General features: G+C 37.9%; 1 protein-coding gene across 1 annotated transcript in view; it reads right to left on the reverse strand.

The window, feature by feature from the left end:
* Positions 1-7,331: 7,331 nt before the first annotated feature.
* Positions 7,332-27,055, reverse strand: part of LOC141335535 (astrotactin-2) — a 95,483-nt gene continuing 75,759 nt past the window's right edge. Inside the window, exons 8-10 of the mRNA XM_073841033.1 lie at positions 15,463-15,563; positions 12,727-12,910; positions 7,332-8,496 (exon numbers count right to left, since the gene is read on the reverse strand). Of these exons, the coding sequence (XP_073697134.1) occupies positions 8,259-8,496; positions 12,727-12,910; positions 15,463-15,563 (523 nt within the window). The 3' untranslated portion in view covers positions 7,332-8,258. The remainder of the gene's footprint in view (positions 8,497-12,726; positions 12,911-15,462; positions 15,564-27,055) is intronic.

Raw genomic sequence — 27,055 nt, forward strand, 5'->3', positions numbered from 1 at the left:
CAGTCTCTGCGAAGATCAGAAGTCGTCGCTGAAGAAGAAGGATCTGAGTTCCCTATGGCGAAATGCTCGCTTATATAGCCAGATGCTCCGCCCCTTTTGGCGCGATCGGGCGCGAATCATCGCCATAGGTTTGTGCATCTCCGCTGCCGAGCCATTGGTTCGTTTCTTTAACACTGCACGAACCAATGGCCGTGCAGTTACACTGCGTTATTGAAATGCTTCAGTCTCAGGAGAAAAGGAGCTTTTCCCATAAGCGTCTTTACAGACGCAGTACGAGTGAAAGTATCGAAAGGGAACTACCATTAAAATTATAGACTGACCATTTCTTTGTCAGTGGGCAAATGTACAAAATCAGCAGGAGATCAAATAATTATTTTCCCTCACTGTAACATTAGTTTATAATGCAACAGCTAACATGAAGTAACAATGACTCACAGTTTTACAGAATATAGTAATCTGGGTTTACATTGATTTATATGTATATACTAATACATTTTTAAGATTTACAGTGGTGTAAGTTAACATAATTTAACATATGAACAAAATTAGAACTAAATAGTAGTATATTTATAAATGAACATTACCCTAGATTAAACACTGAATACTGCACTAATGTTAACAAGGAATCCTATTGTGTAGTTTTACTGTTAGTGTCATACTTTGGTACTCTGCAAACATACCTGATGTTTCACAGTTTAAAAAATGAATTAAAATGCTGAATGATTAACTTTATTTCTCTACACTACATGATGGAGAAATAAAGTAGCTGCTCAGGGGTATTGTCCACTTTTTGACCATTTCAGCATTTTGGGTTTGGATTCAGTTTTTGTGGTAGATACTGAATGTAGATAGATTATAAATTCAGTTTTCTTTTACTAATTTGTGTTGACATGCATAGCGTGACTACGGAAACATTAGAGCTTGAGTCGCAGAAACTGTTGTTTAAACCAATTTACTACAAGGCAAAATAAGCATACCTTACTGATAAACCATTTGGGTTTCATCCAAAAAAACCCAAATGGTTTATCAACTTGGAAGAACCGTTATTGCATGCTAAAAAAATTAATGTTAGCAAACAGTATGGTTGATGGTTGTTTTGTCTCTGACTAATGGAACATCAGCCATCCAATGCACTTCTGCATGCTTCTCTGCATTCAATGTTTTTCTTTTCATCCTAAATCATTTACATGTAATTGCTTGTAGGCAGACTGTAACGTCAACAACATCTGAACCATATTTTCAATCAACTTTCAGTCCTACTGTCATTTGCATGCCATCTGTATACAGCTGCATCTCTGCAGGGGAGGTTGAAAGCCACATCATCTCCATACTTATTAATTGTCCTCCTCAGAAATTCCTACACGATTGAAATTGCAGTTCATTTACTAGGACAGGCTCTTGTTCTTGTGTCAGTGACCAATGAACAAAGGTCATGTCAATGACTCTAAAGAACTGACAAGCCAATGTCCAGGGGTGCGTTTCCCGAACAATGATGTAACTTGCTGTTTAACTACCATATTAAATGCACTGTTGGAGAACTCGTTAGTCCAGACAGTTTCCTGAAGATGTAGGAATGTCATTAATCACCTCATGCATCAGTTCAAGATCAAATAATATCAGATAATTACTGCAAATAATGAACACAGGTCTGAGGTCTGCTTCGCTATTTTCTCCCTTTTTTGTGCTTATTTTGCTCATGTGCATGATCTATGTGAGTCCACATGTCATACTAACAAGAAACTAACGAAACATCTAACCACAAATCCAGAGCTGTAGTTCCAACCACACAGCTTTGCAATGCTGTTTGCAAATGTTCATTGGAACTGTGAATTTGGGAAACACCAAATCACTGAACTATGCTGGTAATGACGGAACTTGCAACCATAGTTGGCAAACTATGCTTTTGGAAAATACAACGCTGACTGGATCTGATCTAATCATTTTCCGGAAAAAAGAAAATGTAGTCACATACTATAATGTTACCACTGGTTTTTATCCATGATGACTTTGTAATCAAGTCTTTCTTCTTTTTTTTTTCTTGGATTCTCCTATACTTAAAATTAGAAAGTGGAAGCAGAACAGTCAATGTTTATTGAATAGATTTGTTTTTCTCAGTAAAGCTTGTCTGAAACAGCTAATTTTGTCAAATAAAGTGGCATATGATATTCTCAAATGCTCAAAATCACCTCTGTAAATACCTTGGACAATACCTAAGGTCTTGGACAACACTTAAGACTGTGTTTTGCTCTCTCGCACACAGTTTTTCAGAATTAATTCCACTGACTGCAATCACTGATGGATGCTTTTGGTCCATACGCACTACTTAGTGGACCCTTCTGTTTGAGCATTCAGTCACTCACAGTCACACAACGAGACTATGTAATATATTTGTTGAATACATGCAAGCACAAAAAAGATTGTAGAAAGACCAAAAGTCAAGGACTATGTCAAAAAAGTTTGAAGGATTCGATCAGTCAGTAGACCAAATTAAAAACAGATGAAAATTACTTCTGCGGTCTCTGAGGAACTGCACAAGCCCGAGCCTTGGGGAGTCAGCACTATCCCTGAGGCCATGGGGGAGGAGAGCGCACCACACTTTTCCCTTGCCACTCTCATCTTTCTCAGAACAGGATTATTGTTACTCCGAGGTGGAATTTGCACACAAATTTTAGGAATTTATATCCTAGCCTTTAGGTTTCCTTCAGATAGGATGATGTTACATCTTCGGCGGCATCAATAAGAGAGTTTCTGGCCACTCAGGAGATACATTCCCTCTAGAATCCTGCGTCTGCCCCTGGGGCTTCTACCCAGCTGGACATGGCTGGTTGTTTCCCAGAAGGCATCTGACCAGATGCCTGAACCACCACAGCTGGCTCCTTTTGATGCTGAGGAGCAGCGACTCCAGGCCTCTCTGATAGCCTCCAAGGTCTCTAAGGGTTAGCTAATCCACCTTCCAAAAAATTGCTTATTTCACTCCCTTATACTCACAGTCCCACTCCTTTAGGAGCAGTTGTGGCCTAATGGTTAGAGAGTTGGACTTGTAACCCGAAGGTTGTGGGTTCGAGTGTCAGGTCTGGCAGAGATTGTTGGGGTGAGTGAAAAACCAGCACTCTCTTCCACCTTCAATAGGTGGGACCCTTGAGCAAGGCACCAAATCCCCAACTACTCCCCGGGCACCACAGCAATATGCCCACTGCTCTGGGTGTGTGTTCACGGTGTGTGTGCACTTGGATGGGGTTAACCCTCTGGGGTCGACAAACGCGTCGGCACGGTTTGTGGCAGTTTCTCTGATAATCCAAAAAGGAACTTCAATTACTCTCTCATTTCTGATTGTACAGATAAGAGCAATACATCAAATTAATCTGTAAAGGGTCTAATTTTATTTGTATACACTCATAATAACAAAAAACGTTGTGCTTTTGCAAAATAAAGAAAACAAACAGGGTGTGCTGTCTGCCACATTGGTCTCTGTGATCTTCATTCAGAAACGTGTCATTAAAATGAACTGAAACTCAGCGAATACATGACACAGAGACACGAAAGATGTATCTAGTAAAAAAAGCTTGATATTTAAACTTTTAAACGAAACATCAAAACTTCTTCAGGGCCCCAAAACATCCTCAGCAACAGAGGGTTAAATGCAGAGTACAAATTCCGAGTATGGGTCACCATACTTGGCCACACATCCTTTCCTTTCCTTCCTTTACTTTCAGTCACTATTCAAAGCTCCTGACCATAGGTCAGAACAAAGATCAACTGTTAAATCTTTTCATAAGGCACTCGCCTTCAAGTTTCTCTCCCAGACCTGGCTCAAGGAGAAGACATCAGTATCCCAACCCCAGGAAAGGTCCTCCTCTTTTTTCTAAATCCTATCTTAGAGGACAACGTTGGATCACACTTTGGCCTCTGACGGTCGTTTTTCAGCCTTTCAAGAAATTTGGAAAAACAGATCCTGAACCAGGAACTCCAGATAACACATGTCCCAAGGTCGCTGAGGCACTTCAATCTGGTGGTCCAGTATAACCAATGCACTGGCCTCTATGTGTAAACAAGACCCCAAGAAGCTTGAAATTCTTCACTTGAAGCAAGTCACACCCTACCCGTAGAGGACAATCCATCTTTTTCAGCTAAGTACACTTGGTCACAAACCACCCAATTTTGACTACTGAAGGTGAACATGAATATCCAAGGCCCTCCTCGAATTACTACCTTAACACGTGGAGGGTTTGAAGTGCCTCAGCAACCTTGGGATGAAAAACAACTGTCAGAGGCAAAAGTGTGATCCAACATTGTCCTCTGAGATAGGATTTAGAAAAAAAATACCTTGCCTGGGGTTGGGATACCGAAGTCTTCTCCTTGAGCCAGGGCTTGGAGAGAAACTTGAAGGTGAGTGCCTGGTGACTGGGCTCAGCCCAAGCAAACAACATGGGGCCACCTCCTTATGGACAAAACACTTGCATGACAGCTATATGGGACAGGCAGCAGGTGTGGGGGCCTGTGGCGGACACGATAATCCAAGTGTTGTTCAGTGAGAAAAATAACTTTTTCGGCTTCCAGTGTGATCGATTTCTTCAAACCAAGGCTACTGGGTCTACCATTATTTAGTTGTTTTTCTCATTTACGTAAATGAACAGAAATTTCCAGCTACGTGTGATATAGTTTTTAAACTCACAACAGAAAGTGGAACTCCAACTAGGAACACTCATTTCATTGTTTTGGGCCCCCAGATGCTTCACAATGAGAAACAAACTTTATTCTGTTAACAAAGAGACTTTTCTTGGCTGTTGAAGCAAGAACTATGATCAACTGAAAATACATTAACACTTACCTTGAGTTAGACAAACTCTGAATGTGAATGTGTATTAAAAGGTATTTAAATCTATATATTATTCTTTCGAAAGTTAAAGGTATTCAATTTATAAGATTAGATAAATTCAAAGTGGATCACTCAATAGAAAGAAAAGAAAAGCAAAATTAAATCCACATTTGCATGGATGCCGGAACATAAGTTAATAGACAAAGACTGCTTCAAATTAGCTTTGAAGCAAAACATAATACTGAGGCATACTAAACTGCACCCAGAAAACAAATGTAGTTCTCAACAAAGGTTTGGAAGAAACATGCTCATGTAATCTGACAACACTGCATACTTCATTCCTGTGACAGTTCTTCGAATGCCTCCTTGCATCTAAATACTGGCTTGAATAAAGTCTCACATTGGCATCTTTGATGGATGTGTATCTCCTAGCCACAGACTTGTGAGGTTTGAACAAAGAAAGAGGTTGCAGTGTTAACTAAAACCATAAAGTTTGCCTGTGCCATGCTTGCTCATAACTGAATAATAATTTCACTAGTTGCACTACAAGCATATGGGGGACCACTATTATATTTTGCGCAAAGTCTATTTTGTTTAACTGAAGTATACAGTTTAGGGTAACCACTTGGTTACATAATTGGTTACACAGTACATAGACCAAAATACATGGAGACATGAACTAACAATTGGATTTTATAAATAAACTGGACCCTGGGGGTTTGTGCACACAATTTACAGTGGGCAAAATATCCCCAAAGTCTCAGATGTTTTTTTATTATATATGCTGATGGTGTTGAAATTTCACTATTGTAGTAGTCTCACTGAGATATTTAAAATGATTCAACATGAATGTAAACATCATGTGCATTAACACAGAACATTATGTTTTGCATGTTATGTATATGTATTGTGTTCATGCCAAGGGTGTAGCTTTGCTTTTTACATTGGTGGGGACATAAGAGCATTTTTCTTTTCTCATTAATGTACAGTATGTACCTCATAATGGCAAAGTGAAAACAGAATTTTAGAAATGTCTGTAAATTTATTAAAAAGAAAAACTGAAATATCACATTTAAGTATAAGTAAGTATAAGTATTCAGACCATTGCAACAACACATTAAATTAAACTTAGGTGCCTCCCATTTGTCTTGATCAGTGCTGAAATGTTTCTACACCTTGAGTCCACCTGTGGTAAATTAAATTGATTGGACATGATTCGGAAAGGCACACACCTCTCTGTGAAAGCCCTCACAGCTGACAATGCATATCAGAGCGGAAACCAAGCCATGAGGTCAAAGGAAGTGCTTGCAGAGCCCAGCGACAGGATTGTATCGAGTCACAGATATGAAGAAGGCCACAAAAAATGTCTTCTGCACTAAAGGTTCCCAATAGCACAGTGGGTTCCATAATTCTCAAATGAAAAATGTTTGGAATAACCAGAACTTTTCCAAGAGCTGGTCGCCCAGCCAAACTGAGCAATTGATGGAGAAGGGCCTTGTCTAGACTGGTGACCAAGAACCTGATGGTCACTCTAGTTGAGCTCCATGATCATATATGCAGATGGGAGAAACCTACAGAAGGACAAACATCACTGCAACTCTCCACCAATCTGGGCTTTATAGTGGTGTGGCCAAACTCAATCCTCTCCCCAGTGAAAAGCATGAAAACACCTAAAGGACCCTCAGACTCTGAGAAACAAGATTATCTGGTCTGATGAACCTCAGTTGTAAGCATCATGTTTGAAGGAAACTAGCACTGCTCATCACCTGCAGAGTATCATCCCAAAAGTAAAGTGTGCTGGTAGTAGCCTCATGCTGTGGGGCTGTTTTTAGCACCAGGGATTGAGGGACTCATCAGAGTAGAAGAAAAGCTCAATGCATCAAAACTGAGATGGCCTTAATGCAAATCTAGTCCAGAGCATTCAGAACCTCAGACTGGGCCGAGGTTTCACCTCCAACATGACAATGACCCTAAGAACACAGTCAAGGCGACACAGTGGCTTAGGGACAACTCTGTGAATGTCCTAGAGTGGCTCAGCCAGAACCCTGACTTGAACCCTATCAAACATCTTTGGAGAGACCTGGAAATGGTTCCCATCCAACCTGACTGAGCTTGAGAGGATTTGCAAAGAAGAATGGCAGACAATCCCCCAATTCAGGTGTGTAAAGCTTGTTGTGTCACACCCAAAAAGACTTGAGGCTGTAATTGCTGCCAAAGGTGCTTCAACTAAGTACTGAATACTTCTGAATACTTATGTAAATGTATTATTTCAGTTTTAACTTTTTAAAAAAAATGTACAGATACTTCTAAAAGTATGTTTTCACTTTGTCATTATGAGGTACAGAGTGTAGACTGAGTGAATGAGGTCTGAATGCTTTCTGAATGCACTGTAAATATATACAATATAATTATATGTCTGTCATACAGATTTCCAGTGAGGCAGTAAAACAGAATTTTCCTCAATTGAAATGATTCTTCTCATATCTTCAGATTAAACAGAGAGAACGTCTTGAGATTCTATATACATATTTAATAGACCCCCCACAGACACCAAAAATCATATTCACTTATTACATACTGCATTTACAATTGTATTTACAATAGCATATTTAACTATCACAATGAATATAGCATGGAATATAGCAACTTACTTACTGAAAAAGTGTTGAGGCTAAGTTCTTACCGTTTGTTCAATTCCAACTGCATTTTCAACAACACTTTGTTCCCAGACAATCATTTACAGAATAGTTCTACACAATGCTTTCTTTTGTACCACAACCCTTTGCCAGATACATTAGATGATTCACTTTGATGAAATCTGTTGGTCTCATTGGCCAGCAATACCCCCTTCCATTTCTTTGGACACTGTAAAGGAACATTCTTTTGGCTAAAGATTATATGCGTGACAGGACTATACTTGTTCTCAAAAGCATTTACTGTGACCATGACAATATTCTTAGACAGTTTCCTCAATTAATTGTGGCAAAACCATAAAAAAGATTAATAGAATCGATGTCAAAAAGGGTTGAATATAAAAGAAGGAAAACCACCGAGAGAACATGTCCTTGACTTGCTTGGCTAGGTATTCCAAGAGATATGTTTGCAAAATGAGTATCAGGGAACCTGGTTTGGAGTTCTGCAGCACCATGCAGTTAAATTCTTACATTCGTAAATAGTCCCTCAGTCGTTTAGTCTTTCGACCAAAACTGATGTCCTTACAAGAGAAAAATAATAAATAAAAATATTAATCAGAATAACAATAATAAATCAATCCGAGGCTCTCTGCATTTGGAAAAGAAGAATTAATTGAAAAAAAAAAAGAAAATCAGAAGAAGAAACAACAAAACCTCCTCTCACAGTCTCAAAGTCATTTGGATTTAGAAAAAGAACAGCCAAGCTGGAGACCAATAAGAGAGAAGGTCGAGTCCAAACGTCTCCTGTCTCATCGTAATTTTGATTTTCCATATATGTTGCGTTGCACTGATATGACTTTCTCCAGGCAGGCTAGCCGGGTTTCGTGAAGCGAACTGTGCCATAAAGTGCTGCCCGGTCTCGTGTCATCGCTATGACACAGCATGTATGGCACGCTCTCTGTTCGGCTTTGGATGAAACCACTGCGGAGCAGCGAGCGGCAGAACAGACTGATCCGATCCGTTCGTCTCAGGATCAAATGGGCCTTCCTGTGGAGACCAGAAAGAGAGCTGTTAGTGTTACACTTCACTGAGGTCGTATAATTGGCCAGCAACCTAACCTTTAAAATCAAAGTCACTATGGTACTTAACATGCAAAAAACTATTTTGTTGCAACAAAAAAAAAAAAAACTTTACCTTTAATCAAAAGAGACTGGCTTCAAAAAGTAGTTTTAACCTTAAAAATGATTCAGAATAATTATTGGCTTATGTACACGTTTTTAAATGATGAACTGGGACAAGAAAAAATACAAAACAACATAAATGCAAAGATTACATTTCAAAGAAGTTAATATGCATCTGGTTTAAACTTTTTAAGTTTAATATAGTAAAAAGTGCATAGCGCACACATCCATTATAAAGTTGCGTCTCCTCCACAATTATATTTCCTTTTTTATCTTCAAACACACAATACGACCCAAAGTTGTTTTGAAAGAATTTTCATGAAACACATGCCCTCTTTTAGGACAAGCATTACTGCTCCAAAAATATGCTATTTAATCCTAATGCAAAGCCTGTGTTGATATTCATAAAGATTATTGGTTCCTTCCAAAAAGGGGAAAATGAACTGTAATTGGTGGTCTCTGTTTCATTCCCCTGCTAGTTCTGCCAGAGAACAGATTACACAAACATTCACAGAGAGTTTAGGATGGCAACCTTCTGACGGCCCCAGCCAAGCAGAGCTAAACCAGGGGCCGGTGGAAGGGACTGTGCACACTTCCTCTTTGTGTTTTGCCTAAAAATATAGAGGCTGTTCCATTAAAACCTACAAATTCTCAAGCAGCACTTACATATGTATGAATGTACAATAACACTACATGACAGCAAGTGGCCTTTAAGCAGTGCACAAACAGTATCTAAAGACATTAGAAGTAATTATGAATGTACATTTAAAAATGGACTGAAGTCCTACTTGAGTGAGTCAACAAAACATTCTAAAGTTTAATATAAGTTTAAATTATAATATTTTTTAATTTAATTGCAATAAACATGCAATTAAGTGTTTGTCTGTGATGTTTTTAAATAACATGCCATGTACACTATACCTAAACCTACCTGATAGTATGAACAAAAGCGAATGTGATGTAAAAACGCAATCGCAAGCATGCCATTTTCAGCTTGTTTTTCCATCTCTCATTTTCAGCTCTTTTATCATGAGTCATGTGTTTTTTTTTTTTGTTTTTTTTTTTTACCAGATTTGTACCCAAGGATTCCTCATTCTAAGTCCAATTCTGTGCCAGTTGAGCTGTCGAGCAATCTGGTTAATACAGTGAAACATATTAAGCTATAATCATAACTGTGTACGAAAACGAAACTGTTCACTGTTTTACTGCCTTGTGTGTTTATTTCTGTTGGAAACTGCAGTGATATGTACTTATATGGTACTTATGTGACATATTTCACATCTTGCGAAAAAGTTCTGACAGATATGTTTTTGTAATGTGATCAGGTAGTTTAAAGTATATGATCCATCAGATACATATCACATTTTTTGAAAAGCACATTTTTGTAGGTTCAGCCTCATTGCCACCAATGTATACAATCAAGCACCTCGCCATGTGGTCTGCATTTACAAACATATGGTAGTGTTGAGTCATAGTCCACGTTGTCAAGTCCAAGTCCTAGTTTTTAACCAATTGAGTTTGAGTGGGAGATGTTGTTGTTATTATTGTCTTTTTTAATCTTTTTTTTCTTTTATATTGCACATGATGTGGATTTGTCTGTTCTCTGAATTTTTTTTTGCGTCCACCCGAGTCCAAGTTCAAGTTCATTCATAACTGCAGTCAGAGTTCATGTCAGCATCCAAGTCCCAAGTCTAAGTACCCAAAATCTATAAAAGAGTCAACTGCAAGTGGTAATATCGGTAAGTGGAAGTGTTCTGAAACAGTAGCAACTCTGCCACAAAGCAGAAGACAGTGTAAAGTCACGGAGTAGGTCACAGAGTGATAATTCCACAGCTGTAGAGCTTCAAAGTTCCCCTGCCATTAAAGGATCAGTTCACTTTCAGAACAAAAATTTACAGATGATTTACTCAGCCCCTTGTCATCCAAGATGTTAATGTCTTTCTTTCTTCAGTCATAAAGAAATTGTTTTTTGAGGAAAACATTTCAGGATTTCTCTCCATACAGTGGACTTCTATGGTGCCCCCTTCTATGGTTTGAACTTCCAAAATGCAGTTTAAATGCAGCTTCAAAGGGCTTGAAAAATTGGTTATTTTCTAAAAAATTTCCTTTTATAAACTTTTTAACCACAAAAGCTTGTCTTGTCTAGCTCTGCGTGAACTCTGTCTATTCCTGTTCAAGTCAGTTAGGGTAGATCGAAAAAACTCCCAACTTCAAAACCGCTTCATCGCTGTTTTACCTTTTTTGTAAATTGTGTTTGGTTTTTGCATGTTCACTTTGTAAATACTGGGTTGGTACATCTGCAACGATATAGGATGATTTTAAAGTTGGGGGAGAAAATGAGATGGGAGTTTTTTAACCTCCCCTATCTGTATTGAACTAGAGCGTCCATAAAATGACATCGTTTCGCTAGATAAGACCCTTCGTCCTTGGCTGGGATTGTTTAGAGCCATCTGAAGCTGCATTTAAACTGCATTTTAGAAAAAAAAAAATTCGTGGGCACCATAGAAGTCTATTATATAGAGAAAATTCCTGAAATGTTTTCCTCAAAAAATAGAATTTCTTTACGACTAAAAAAAGAAAGACATGAACTTCTTGGATGACAAGGGGGTGAGTAAATAAATTTTTGTTCTGGAAGTTAATGAATCCTTTAATATCAGCAAAGAAAAGCAATGGGAGCTTCATGGAATGGCTTTCCATGGCTGAGCAGCTTCATGCAAGCCTCACATCAACAAGTACAATGCCAAACATGGGATGGAGTGGCCACTGGACTCTGGAGCAGTGGAAACCTGTTCTGTGGAGGGACCAATCACACTTTTCTGTTCGGCAGTCTGATGGTTTTGCAAATGCCAAGAGAATGTCAACTGCCTGGCTGCATTGTGTCAACAATAAAGTTTGGTAAAGGAGGGATAATGGTTTAGGGCTGTTTTTCAGGGGATGGGCATTAAGGAAAAGAAAACCTTAATGCAGAGGTTCTCAGCTCTGGCCCTTGAGATCCACTTTTTTGTAGAGTTTTGCTCCAACCTTGTTCAAACTCACCTGCCTATAACTCTCTAATTGTGAAGACCTTGATTAGCTTGTTCAAATGTATGCTGAACTGAACTCGGCAAGAAAGTGGGTCTTGGGGGACGGAGTTGAAAACTCCAGCCTTAATGTTTTACCATAACAAGACATTTTGGACAATGCCATGCTTTCAACTTTGTGGGATAATCTGGGGAAGGCCCTTTTTTATTCCAGCATGACTGTGGTCAATAAAGACATGGTTGGATGAGTTTGGTGTGGAAGAACTTGACTGGCCTGTCGACCTCAACCCCATCCAACACCTTTGGGATGAACTGGAACAGAGAGTGTCAGCCAGGATGAATGGGCAAAATTTCCCACAGAAACCTTGTAGAAAACCTTCCCAGAGGAGTGGAAGCTGTTATAGCTGCAAATTGAGGGACCAACTCCATAATAATGACTATGTATTTAAAATGCAATATCATTAAAGTCCCTAATGGTGTAATGGTCAGGTCTGCCAATACTTTTGCCAATACAGCATATCATGGTGGCATGCTTCACAATTCCAAGAGGAAAGCTATATTCGTTTTTATACCATATCTATTGTTTTATCATTTAAAACCTACCGTAACAAACTTTTCTGTGAAATGTTTGGCTTGAAAAGTGTGCTTATGCTACCTTGCTTTAACATGTATGCCATTTTGATTAAATGATATATCATATTTAATAACATTCACTATTAACTAGGAGTTTCCCTCAATAAACTCATAATTTGCTGATTACTGAATATAGAGTTGTTATATAGTTGAGTAGTTGTCGTAGTAGTTATTTTTAGGTACTGGGTAGGGTTAAGTAATCTAGAATACGGCCATGCATTAATTTGTGCTTTATAAGTACTAATAAACAGTCAATATGATAATAATATGTTAATAGTAAAGAGTGTTCCCCAATCTAAAATGTTACCTTAGATTGTCCTCAGTAAAGAAATTAGTAAATTCTTGGAGATGGAGGTTAGTCTCTGAGAGAAAAAAGAAAAGGACTGACAAAGAACTGCAGTGTTATCATCAGGAGCACTGCTTTGTTCACTCGTTTTCCTTACCTTGGGCCAAGCTCGTCCTCACTTCTCCAGACGAAGTCTCCAAACTTCTCGTAGTGGGAATTGTAATGATGCTGTACACGATACAGCAGTGGGGGGGAGATCTCCATCAGGGTGTTGTAGGCCGTCTGTTGCTCCTTTCCACTGGTGTAGCCATTATAAAGGTTGTACACTTTGTCTGCAATCTCTGTTTGAGGAGAAAGTAGATCTGACATCTGAAATCTGAACTGTGTGTTTTCAAAGAGCCAGCTTTCTAAGAAAATCTTCTGGGCTTTTCAGATGTTTTCTCTCATTTTTAATCACTGACAAATGACTGCCCATTTTTTTTTTTCTTGTGGAAAAAGAAGTGCACTTTACAATACTTAGCTATTATGGTAGTTATACCTTAGTAGTCATAAGGGAAATAATACACTTTAAAAGAATATGCTTAAGTGTAAACTAAATGCAATGATTTTGGACAATACATTGATGTTAAATGAAAGTGTATTATAGTTTATATTAGTCCCATTTAAGTACATAATTATATGTAATTTCATAAGTCTGTTTACTACTGTTAGAATTATACTCTGCTTTAGCTTCTTTAAAGCATGACAAAGGAATATTACAACATCAATTACTTTTAATTTGGCATCATTTAAAAAGTGCACTTTCTAGCAATGTACTTAAAGGGATAGGTAAGATGTAGGTAACTTTGTTTTTTTCAGTAGAACACAAACAAAGATTTTTAACTTAAACCGTTGCAGTCTGTCAGTCATATAATGGCAGTCAATGGGATCCACAGGTTTAAGAGTAAAAAAAAAAAAACATACACAGACAAAACCAAATTAAACCCTGCGGCTTGTGACGACACATTGAGGTCTTAACACACAAAACAATCGGTCTGTGCAAGAAACTGAACAGTACTTATATAATTTCTACCTTTGATCCACCGCAATGTTCAACTATCCTGAGCGCGTTCACAACAGCCGGCGTGTGACGAACAGCAAGCAACCTTAACTTCAGCTGTTCAGGCTCAACTGTTGGAATATGGTGAAGTCAACACTCCCGGATGAGTTTGCGTAAGCAAACGTAAACTTTTAGCTATTTATCGGTTGCAAAATCAGGATAAACCAAGTAATTACCATCTTGAGTAGCCGTCATACCCACAAACTCTCTGTGTAAACAATGAGTGATGCATAAGCGTAAAAAAAAAAAAGGAGGTGAAGTGAGGCCAAGTATGGTGACCCATACTAGGAATTTGTGCTCTGCATTTAACCCATCCAAGTGCACACACACAGTTGTGAACACACACACACCGTGAACACACAGTGGGCAGCCATTGCTGCGGCGCCCGGGGAGCAGTTGGGGGTACGGTGCCTTGCTCAAGGGACTCACCTCAGTCGTGGTATTGAGGGTGGAGAGAGTGCTGTACATTCACTCCCCCCACCTACAATCCCTGCCGGACCTGAGACTCGAACCTGCAACCTTTGGGTTACAAGTCCGACTCTCTAACCATTAGGCCCCCACTTCCGCATGTGCGTCTACTATGCCAGAGCACACTGACAAGTCATTTGCCGGCTGTTGTGAATGTGCTCAAGACAGTTGGATATTGCGGTGGATCAGAGGAAAAAAAATATATACTTTTCAGTTTCTTGCACAGACCGATTTTTTCGTGTTTTAGGAACTCAATGTGTCATCACGAGCCGCAAGGTTTAATTTGGTTTTGTTTGTGTATGTTCATGGAGCCCATTGACTGCCATTATATGACTGCCAGACTGCAACGGTTTGAGTTAAAAATCTTTGTTTGTGTTCTACTGAAGAAACAAAGTCACCTACATCTTGGATGCCCTGGGGGTAAGCAGATAAACATCACATTTTCATTGTTGGGTGAACTATCCCTTTAAATGTGTTAAAAAAAGTCTCTCTTTAAGTACATTTAACTGGCATTTTTATTTGTATTAAACATACATGTACTGTATGTAAAACATACTTTAAAGGATTAGTTTATTTTCATAACAAAAAAATACAGATAATGTACTCAGCCCCTTGTCTTTCAAGATGTTCATGTCTTTCTTACTTCAGTCGTAAAGAAACCTGAGGTTAAAAAGTATATAAATTGTCAATTTGTTTAGAAAATAACCGATTGTTTCGCTAGATAAGACCCTTCTTCCTCGGCTGGGATCGTTTAGAGCCATTTGAAGCTGTGTTTAAACTGAATTTTGGAAGTTCAAACTTAGGGGCACCCTCCATTATATGGAGAGAAAACCTGAAATGTTTTCCTCAAAAAAACATAATTTCTTTACGACTGAAGAAATAAAAACATGAACATGGATGACAAGTGGTGAGTACATTATCTGTAAATTTTTGTTCAGGAAGTGAACTAATTCTTTTTTTGGATTTGAAGTACACTGCAAGTGCATATTCAATATAATTCATCTTAAATAATCTTAACAAGTATTATCACATTATGACTTGCATGCAATGTCCTATTTTTTCTTTCTTTTGAGTGAACTTTTTGTCATCTTCCTTTTACTTTGACATGGATTTTGAGTGCTGCACTTCCCTGTGATTCATACTGCTGCCAGACCTGTGAATTCTGTTCGAGTAAAATGGTCTAGCCACTATGGATGATGTAATCGTAAACAGACAGAACATGAAGAGCTGCCACCTCAGATGGGTGTGAAGATGACATTTCACTGGCGCGCGGCTCGCTCTGTTCATTCACACGTGTGAATGGAGTGAAGGAGAACGGCAGTGTACCTTCTGCTTTGCTGTCATCCACCATTGGACATGATGTGCGGACGGTCACAAAACTCACATCCGACCGACTACCGCGGCTGTCCACGGCATACAGAGTGAACCTAGAAGAAAGGACAGGGTGGATGTGAGAAAAAGTCTGTTTCAGTGTGTTTAATACATTTTTTTTTAAGTTCCATGTAACTAAAACATCTGCACAAATAGAGCTGAAAAACACAAAATAATTTTGTGTTTAGCCAACATAAACACGACACCATGGGACAAAATCATTAAAACTGAAAGGTGTCCCTGAAAAAGTGTTTCTGGAGTTCTTGTTTACGAGCCTCAGACCACTAAAAACGCGCAAGCAGGAGTGCAGGGATTCCAGTGGATTCTGTTACGTTCGAAAATTGCATGCACGACAAACAAAAAAAGAAAAAGAAAAAGAAAAAAAAACAGCCATTACAGCTAATAGCAGCTTAAATGGGACTCCCACTTCCTCTAATGACGGAGTTCCGTTTGGCAAATACAAAACACATTAAAGCTGCTGCTCAGCATTTTCTTAGACCACCCAGAGCAACGTGCGCTAAACAGCCCTGGCTCCGCTGCTAATCACAGGGAGGAACGGCCCACCATCAGCTGGCATGAACACTCAGGTCATTGAGGTGACTGATCTTGACTAGTTGACTATGACTGTCTATGTGTAGTATAACTGACTATGTCTAGTTACGCACTGTTATTAGACAGAGGCTATTTGCACTAAGTGTAAACGGTAGTTAGATGCTATTGGGCATGTGCTCAAGCATCAGACTTTTCACCTGAGACTTGATACTTAAGTCTTGTTTACTCTTGCTTTGAACAAAAGCCTACAAGACAACACCTAAATATCCTAAAAGAACAAAACCGACCAATATTTAAATGCTCAGTCACTGTGGCATTGAAACATGAACTAGACGACACTAAATACAATATAGTTAGATCTAAAATCACTCGTAACATTGTTTTATATCATCTTACCACCCAGCCCTGAAATGAACTTACTGATGAAAAAGCACTAAGGCATTAAAGACATAATAGCATGATTTTCTGTAAAGCTGCTTTCAAACAATGCATGCAATGCTGGACTGGACTTATACTTAGTGTAAATAGTGGCAGATACTATTTGACCTCAGTGTATTGTAGTACATACAGTAACACAACACATAACAGTATGTGATAATAATAACAACATATTCCATGCATATGCACCCTTATTTGGGAGCTTACTGGTTTCTGTTCCTAAAACCATATTTAACCTGTTAGCCTGTCCCATGAACGTGAGGAAACCAAACTCAATTACCCTAGGCCTATTACACTTCAAATACCTTATTTGCACTTTTCGGATATTTTTAACAATTTTTATCGTAAACATCTTTTTCAGCCAAAACGTGATATGAAAAGGGAGAAGAAAGGGATTGGAAAAAGATGGATTCAAATGTTAGCATTTTGTCTGGCACAGCCATGGTTACAAAATTAGTGATATTAAGTGCATACATTTTCTTTTATTGCACTAATTTATTAAACTAATTGTTTCTATTAAAGATATTTATATATAGGTTGAAAATATGCCTAAATAATATGCCACTTCATCTCAGTCACCATTTAAAACTTAAATTATGCTAGTATTTTATTATTAAGGGCCAAGCACCAAAGGCATGTAGGCACCTCTTGTATCCATTTTTTTATTCGTCTTGTTTAGGAAAGTTATGACAGTCTGAACCAGGGGTGCCCAACCATGTTCTTGGAGGTCTACCCACCTGCAGAGTTCAGATTCAACCCTGATCAAACACATCTGTCTGTAATTGTCAAGTGTTTCTGAAGCTTTTAATTCCCTGGTCCAGTTGTGTTTGATCAGGGATGGAGGTGAACTGGATGCAGGATGGTAGATCTCCAGGAGTTGGGCACCCCTGGTCAGAACATTAACCACAGCAATTTCCAAGTCTCTAACTCAATCCCTATAGCGCCATCAGCTGTCCAAAGATGTCCACTCACATTTATGCTAATTACTTCAAAAACAAAATTATTTTTTCCTCTGATTGCTTTGCACAAGGCGACTGCGCCCTATGAAGTTACTTTAAGTCTTTAAAATCTTTCAGATTTTTTTTGCCATTTTGAATTATCCAAAAACATAGTTTTTTTTAAACTAACTAAAGGTTGTGAAAAGTTGATTTGTCAAACCAGTCTGGAATAACACATGAACCAATCTGATGAAGAACACACCAAAATGGATACAAGCTATATCTCCACAACACTTTTAAATATTCAAAACAAACTTGGTGTGTGTCATGACCATCGTGATCTGATGGTTCTTGCATAGTTTTGCCACAGTGCCACCTAGTGGTAAGGAGATATGAAAAATCGTAAAAACAGCCAAGTTACAAGCATTTTTTCCCTAAAGAGTTTGGCCAACACCCAATTTTCCCATGTCAGCCATTTTAGACATCAAACATTTTAAATTATGTCATTTAAATTTTCCATTTTGTGAACACGTTGGTAAATCATCATTGGCACCACACCCTGAAGCTACTTAAATTGTTTTGGAACAGCACCACATGTCATAAATCTTAATAAATGGCAATATGTTTTGATTAATTTAACTATTTTTACGAAACTGGTCTTACTCTAGAGTTCTTGGATTATGCCATAATCCACTCTGCCAAAATATACTTTTTTGAACTCCTACTAGACCATGGGTGTGATTTTCACCAAATTTGACTCAGATCATCTTCAGGCCATGCGGACAAAACTGTTATGAATTTTGAATTGATAGACAAAACTGTTTTTGTTTACCGCACCAATGAATTTGATGGTGTGATGCCAAACTGCATTTAAGGCTGTATCTCTGCAAGGCTTTGCCATATTAATACCAAACTTGGTGTATGTCAGTGCCTCTGAGCTGGGTTTCCATCCAAAATTGTGCTTTTGTGCAAAATTGGAATATTGGATAAATCTTTTGCGAATAAGCTGTTGCCATCTAACGAGTCAAAGAAAACAAAATCGTCACTTCCAGATAAACTGGCACTAAATATCTCTAAGAAAAGTAGGAGAAGCCATTGAATATTGAACTTTCATATATAATAAATTACTTGCACCTCAGAGCAAGCAGGCAAAACAATAAATGCGCTCAATGTGCAGGGGCAAGGCAGAAGCCTGCTGTTTGGAAATGCAGTCGTGTAAGACAGTTACCATAACGACATTTTAGACACTGTGTAACGTGATCGACCCACTGGTTAGTCAGATTATGTCGTCCAGCATGACTTTTTTCATGTGCGTGGAGGAGTTTAGTTAACACGTGTCCTATCTCCCATTACTCACATGAACTCTTTTTCACACAAGTCAAAAACCACCTCAAGTGAGCGTAAAAACGTTTTTGTGAATTAAGGGATTTATTATTATTATTATTATTATTATTTTATTTGGAGTTTAAAGCGATACTTTAAAATGCGCTTTAAACATTGTGATGAAACATAGCCAGACAAATTTGGTGTCAGCCCTTATTATTGGTCAAAACTAACTGAGCAATTATGTCACGATGAAAGTGACTGTATTTATGGAATTTTAACCATTTTGCTTAAAGGGGTCATCGAATGCCCATTTTCCACAAGTTGATATGATTCTTTAGGGTCTTAATGAGAAGTCTATAACATACTTTGGTTAAATTTTTTTCAATGGTAGTGTAAAAAAACACTCTTTTTACCTTGTCAAAATCAGCACTTTTTAGAGCGAGCTATTGTGTTTCATGTTCCTTTAAATGCTAATGAGCTCTGCTAGCCCCGCCCCTCTCTGCTGTAGGATGACGAGCCGTAATGTTTACTTTAGCCGTGTTTAGCTACGAAACTTGCAAACTAACACATTATTAAGAAAGGCCATTTGCAAAGATGCATAAAAAAACCCTTATACTGACTTCTGCTGTGGGTCAAGCTGCATCACGAATAATTTACACAAACATAGACACATATGTAGATCGGGATCGGCGCTTTCCTTTAAAAAACGAAAGTAACGTTAATCCTCTGCGTCTTTAGCGGTTCCGATGTCGGGAGTAAATGACGACTGCTATGTTCATTATTACATCCAACAACAGAACACTGCAATCGGTCAATCGGACACATTCTTCACTTTCCCTGCACCTGAGTCACACAATGGCGATCAGAGTTGGACTGTTTCAGCTCGGTGAGGACGGGTCTAAGGTAAGACGCTCATGCCAATCAACTATCGTGGTAGTGGCCTCTGTCGGTGTGCTTCCGACAAGAAGCTGAGAATGACCTGATTTTAAAAAGGGGATATTACTTTTAAAGATTAAAAAAATACCACTGGGTGGATTTTTATCATTATGAGTGTTTGTGTAAACAAACTGCCAACACACACTAATGTTCAAAAAACATGTAAAAGTGAGTTTTGCATCCGATGACCCATTTAAAATAATTTTCAAATGCCTGTACCTACTGATTTTTGCAGTTGGTCTGATGCTCAGTGCCATGCTTGCTCATCGTTTTGCCTCTTAGTGCTTGGCCCCTTAATTGCTCCTTGCAGCTATATTTTTAATTATTATTGTCGACCTTCCCATGCTGTTGCGACAAAGCTGAAAGCACACAATTTTGCAGAATGCCACTGCATGTCATTACTGGAATTTTTTGGATTACCCAAACCCATTAATTAGAGTGGTGTCCACATGATTTCAGCCATATTATATGGATTTACAGCTATGACGTGAAACATGATGCTGCACAAAACTCATAGGGTGTTGTATAACAATGTTACAATTTTAATAGATATTGAGTACTCAAGACCATGCTGTATTGTCACTATATTTACAAAAGCCTCTCATACTTCATGGCTTAAATAATAAAGGCTAGTAAATGTGGCCCCTCAGTATAGCTCTAAATCTTGGTACAGCTGTGTGGTACGTCAAGTTTACTGTAACCATGAATTAAGTAGATTTGCATACAAGACTGTCCAAGTTTATACGCAGTGTGCCAGCATCAGATTAAATCGAAAAGCACATTTTGAATATTTATTTCAATTCTTTCATTACGAGAAATGCTGTTGTGCAGTCATACCGTAAACCAATGTAACCGTATTTCATGCATCCAAGCCCAAGTTGCCAGTCAGAGCTGACATTTCTTCATTCCAGCTTTGTTTTATGACAAGCATCGCTGCCATCAGATGAATCTGATGAATCCGATGAAATGGATATGCGCTCTGACTACGCATAAGACAACCGGAGAATGCCAGAAATGTCTTTTCCCCGGTTCCAAGGAGACGTTTCTTTACACGGCAAGGTTTCGACACTTTGACTCTTCCTTTGTTTGGAAATCCATATTTCAATAACCACCAGCTGATTGTTTTGTTTGTAATATGGTCTGTTTATACATGGCACGCATAGTTTGCCTGATCTTGTTATTCATTGAAGGAGTGTGGCATTCCTTTGCTAAACCTCACCAAAAGACATCACTGCAAATGCAGGCCAGCCACCATCCTCTGCCAATCTCATCAGAACAACACTGGCTCAAACAATCACATTGTTTGAATTATGTGGTTGCGCGGTCGCCCAGTAGAGTGGGCTTTTTTTTTTTTTTTAATCAGACAATTTGTAGTTTGGTTTAAGGATTTCAGACGGGGAACTTTGGAATCGTTGCTGTTTTGTGTTGTTTAAGGTGCTGCAAAGATGCCAAAGGTACTTTTTGTGCTTACATGCTCCGAATTAGCTCTCATTCTACTCTACCTTACGCTCTTAAAAAGGTTCCAACAGGAGGTTTTCTTAGCGATGCCATAAAAGAAAAATTTTTTGGTTCCCAACAAACCTTTTAATGAACAGTTCTTAAAAGAACCATAATTGTTCCCAAAGTGAAGAATGTTTTAAAAGTCTAAAGAACCTTTGTATACTACAAAGAACCTTTTGTGAAATGGAAAGGTTGCATAGATGGAACCATCAAAGCCAATAAAGAACCTATATTTTTAAGAGGAACTCTTTAGACTTTCAAACCCCATTTTTTGTTGCTTTTCTTCAGAATACTTCATGTTTCTTATCTTTGCTTCTCTCTGGATGTCACATGGCATTTAAATCCAACTCCAAGTTTGAGGGAACTCTGCGAACAATTGGCAGTGATAAAGATCACCCAGGAGAACAAAGGAGAAGTGGTCTGGCGCATCGCTGGGAATGTCAAAACATGCCGGCAAAACACACATTCCCCTTTTGCCCCCCAGGAACGATCTCTTTCTCCCTCTCTCTCTCACTCTCTCTCTTCCCCTGCCTGGCTGACATGTTCTGCATCTCTCTTTTTCTCACATCAGCTTTACCATTCTCTGGTTACTCCTGTATATTTGGCTTTTCTCAGCTCATGTCTGTTTTGATTTCTGGCACCTATCATTCAGCTGGTAAATTAGTTGTTTTTGGCAAATCTGAGCACGGATTTAGACACTGCTGAGATCTTTAACAGACAGATAGATAGCTGTTTTCCGTACAGTTCAGCAAAAATCGCCATTTGCTCACAATTTAGAACTGAATTTGTGGTACATGTGCTATACAGTGACGGTTGTTAGTGGTGGTTAAGGCGTTAGTGTACTAAGTTTTGAATTTGAATTCCTAGCATATCAGGTGTAGGAGTGTGTGATAATACTGAAATAATACCTCCATGTACTATATATCTATATGTATCTATAATATCTATATGTACTTTGCTAGTTTAGGCCTGTCATGGATAAATCAATATGACACCAAGTAGTTATCAGTAGGTGGCAGCAAGTCCTTGTCTTAATGAGTTATTCACTGAATCATTCATTCAAACGATTTGTTCAATGTGGCTGATTTATTTATCATTGGGAATGGATCACTGAATCGTATTATTTTTTTAAAAAACTCATCCACTCAGGAATGAAACACCACAGTGTTGCTCTAAAACATACTAATGTTCTGACCCGACTTGGTTTGGAATTTTTTTTTCATTTTTGCTAAAACAGTATTGTGTCTAAAATGTTACTCACTCGATATTAATTTCTTGTTTGTTAAAGTGTTGTCAATCTCATTTGCGATCGAGCTCACATGCTGATATTCTGGAAAATGTCACTCTTGCTTGTGTGACATTACTTAACTATATATCTTTTTTTTTGCTTATATAACTTGAATTATAGAGGTGTTCTAACTGCATTCTAAAAGACTTTACGCAGTAATTGCTTTTAGACTCTTAATGTGTTTTTGTTTGTTTTTTTGCAAAGTGAGTCGCATATTCGATGATGTCAACTTGCACATCATTAAAACAACAATTACGATATTTTCATAGACAATAAATATTACACACCCCTAATCAGGACCTCTAAGTTTGAGGAATTTAGTAATAGTGATGTTTGATGTTTGGCATAATAGTGATGGATATGGAGAGAGAGGATGGATGCATTTGTTTGATTGGGAAAGGAACGGATGCTGACATGTCAAGTCTGAAAGCAGCCTCACATTAATAAACAGAAAAAACAACAAATGAGAGTGCTAATGTTGTAAAATTATGAAACAAATTCAATTGCATACGTAAAGCAGCTCTACAGAAAGTGTAAGTATTAAGATTTCAGCTGAAACTAGTTCAAAGTTGATTTAGTTCAATATCAGGGAGGTGCAAAGTTAGTGTCATTATTTAGCTCAATTCAGTAAATATTTTGTTCTTATCTGACCAATAGTGTCAGTGCAGTAAAACTGATTTTGTATTTTTTCCACCAAAAATAATTCACTCTGAGATGATACTTTTTTCTAGTAAATCACTGCTAGAGGACATATGGCTTTTTAGGAGTTGAAAATATGCATCTGGGCTGTTCGCTGCTCTAGATGTTGTTGGCTTTTTCCAGAGACCAAACATGTGGCATTTCTGAAGCACAAACACATTTAAGAAAATACTTTTGCAAGTAAAATGTTTACAATGTTCCTCATCGGTATGCTAATCTTAATATCAGGCATTTAGGAAACAGAAACCAGGAAGCATTTAAAGATCTTGTCATAGTCCCATAATGGGTTGCCTTCTAGAGCGTTAGTAGCTAAAATAACAAATATTTCTCTCTGTTTGAAGGGTTTGTTTTTAACTGTTCCCTCAAACTGTGAAATATACCAGAACAGCAGTCAAATGTGGTTAAGGAGACAACGGCAGAAGATGGATGTACCTAAGATATGGTTTATGAATTGTTTTGGCCTTACAATGAGCAAGTCGACAGCTAAACAGAGATTTGGACCCTGAACCTTAGAGCGCGTATGCATAATTCAGGCATCTCATAATTCACGCCACAGTATGGGTCATACCAGGTTTATCATGCTTCGCTGTGTCAGTGGCCATGATTTATTCCGCCCTCAAAGGATCGCTCTTTCAGGGTCTGTTCTCAAAGTTTCACCACTAACGTCCTCCCGTGACTCAACTACGCTACGCTGTTCATTTAGGTTGATTGTTAAGTAATTGTTGGAGCATAACCATCATTTTGAAAACTTGTCCTTTTTGTTGGGCTGATTTAGAGATGACTACATACCAAAATTGCATTGCACAAAACGAGCAATTGGGCAATAGCTCAATAAACCACACACACATCATTCTTGTAAAATGTGTTGAGTTATGACTCTGCATACTACAAATACTGTCTGAAAAGCCAGAGAAATGCAGCACAAAATCATTGGCACTGTTATCATCTGTTGATGAAATGAACTTTAGATGACCCAATTTGGCGTCAGTTGTAAACGTAACACTTTGCGTAAATGGAGGTCTTATCGAAGGACAGAGATGTGTGGTGTTAAGACCCAAAACCAAACTGATGACTGTAACAAAAGTATTTTGCTTCTTCATATTTACTGGCCATATAAGGCTGCTTTAGTTGTGTGTGAATAAAAAGCAGCATCAGTGCATCCTAAGACAATGTCGCTATCAAGACAGGATTTTTGCACTTCTTAAAAAAGGTCTTGATTCACCTTTCCACAAATGAAGGCATTCAAAGTCTCAAGTCAAAGCAGAAAGTCTTAAATCAGTAAGTCATGGCATTAAATGTTGCATACACTAAAAAAAAAACCTGAATATCTTCCTCAGTATGTTATGTTTAGTTTTTTTCAACACAAATATCTTAACATCCTTAAATCAAGATACATTTACTTGATACAAAATTGAGATTTATACATAATCTGAAAGCTGAGTAAATAAATTTCCATTAATGTATATTTAGAATTGTTAGAATAGGACAATATTTAATTTTCAACTATTTTGAATCTGAGGAATCTAAGAATGCAAAAAAATAAAAATAAATAAAAATATTGAATAAAATCGCCTTTAAAGTTGTCCAAATGAAGTTCTTAGCAATGCATATTACTAATCATAAATCAAGTTTTTATATATTTTCGGTAGGAAATGTACAAAATATCTTAATGGAACATGATCTTTACTTAATATCCTAATATTTTTGGCATAAAAGAAAAATTGATCATTTTGACACATACAATGCATTTTTGGCTATTGCTCCAGGGTATATAGTCCAGGGTTACATATAAAGTCAAATTTTCTGAGAACAAAATCAATTGAGTTAATGCTTGATGCATCTTGATTTAAGAAGTTTAAAAGTGTGACTGGAACACAAGACAAAAACACTGAAGCAAACATAGTTGAGTGTAAGTAAATGAGTAAACGATGAGAAAATGCTAATTTCTGGGTAAACAATTCCTATAAATGAAACCCAAAGGCCTGGGAAAGATTGGTGAGGGACCAAGGTGGCATTGAGATGGAAAATCACAGAACATTTAAGAAAGAACTAAAATGTACACAATGTTCTTGAACCCCCAACAGAAAGTCTGGAAGTAGGCGGCACAATTAAATTTGACACTGATGAGGTTCATCCTGTTCATAAGAAAACCATGTTCTAACATGTCTTGTCACGAGAGGCCTACACTCCCAACAAAGACAAAGCCATTTTATTACCTGCCTGGGTCCTCTCCAAAAAGAGCTCTGTAAACAACTTACAGAAATAACAATGGGTAATACCACACTTAGCGAACTTTAACCACCGCATCCAAACCACATCAATTTACTTTCCGGAGGTCTTAGGACCATTAGGTCGGTGTTGGAAGGATTTGTCCTTCCAAAGCATCCAGACTGAATGTATCACATTTGTGCTGATTTCTCCCTTGCAGGTCAGAGACTACAGCTGCTGCAGTCCACAACATGCATGTCTCAAAGTCTTTAAAACCAAACAGGTTTTCTTCAGAATATTGTTTTAATCTAGTCCTCATTGTGGACTGTAGCCACTATGGCATATAGATCATGCTCATGGTCACAGTAAGCATTCGCTATATTTTATTCCATTTAAATATTAATATATTTCAAACCATACAGTTTAGCATGTCTACAGTCGAGACTGTTTTTGAAAAGTGTGCATGTGTGTAAATGTGTAAGTGAACCCTAGACTATAAATAAAACTTAAAATAACAAAACGAGAGTTAGCAAAAGTACAACAAAAAGACAAACTTTAAGTTATCTTGAGACAGCCTGATCAGGAAGTGTGAAAAAGTTTTAATGTTTTAAAAGTTTCAGGAACTGTAGAAATTTTATAGTTTTCAGTCCAAAAAATATTGAAGTTTAAAGTAGTTCTAAAGCTTAAAGGATTAGTTCTCTTTCATAACAACAATGCACAGATAATGTACTCACCCCCTTGTCATCCAAGATGTTCGTGTCTTTATTTCCTCAGTCGTAAAGAAATTATGTTTCAGGATTTTTCTCTTTATAATGATATGGATGGCGCCCAGAAGTTTGAACTTCTGAAAAGCAGTTTAAATGCAGCTTCAAAAGGCTCTAAACTATCCCAGTCAAGGAGGAAGGGTCTTATCTAGCGAAATGATCGGTTATTTTTCGAAACAAATTGACAATTTAGATACTTTTTAACCTCAAATGCTCGTCTTGTCTCATCTCTGCGCAGCGCATGCAAGTCTGTGTGATTCAGGTAAATACAGTTAGGGCACGTCTAAAAACTCCCATCTCGTTTTCTTCCCTAACTTCAAAATCGCCTTAGATCGCTGCAAAAGTACCGACATAGTGTTTACAAAGCGAACATACAAAGAAACTCAAACTCTCTTTACAAAAAAAAGAAGGTAAAAACAGCATTATAGTACGATTTTGACATTGAAGACATCAACGAGATGGGAGTTTTTAGACATACCCTAACTGCATTGACCCGGATTATGCTGACTATATAGATTCACTGTGCAGAGATGAGACAAGACGAGCATTTGAGGTTAAAAAGTATCTAAATTGTCAATTTGTTTCGAAAATAACCGATCGTTTCGCTAGATAAGACCGTTCTTCCTCGGCTGGGATCGTTTAGAGCCTTCTGAAGCTGCATTTAAACTGCATTTCGGAAGTTCAAACTTCGGGGCGCCATCAATATCCATTATAAAGAGAGAAATCCTGAAATGTTTTCCTCACAAAAACACAATTTCTTTATGACTGAGGAAAGAAAGACACGAACATCTTGGATGACAAGGGGGTGAGTACACTATCTGTACATTGTTGTTATGAAAGTGAACTAATCCTTTAAAGCTTGATTGTTTTGAAGGTAATAGTCTGTCAGATGGATGGAT

Source organism: Garra rufa, chromosome 5 (genome assembly GCF_049309525.1).
Source record: "Garra rufa chromosome 5, GarRuf1.0, whole genome shotgun sequence".
Lineage (NCBI taxonomy): Eukaryota > Metazoa > Chordata > Actinopteri > Cypriniformes > Cyprinidae > Garra > Garra rufa.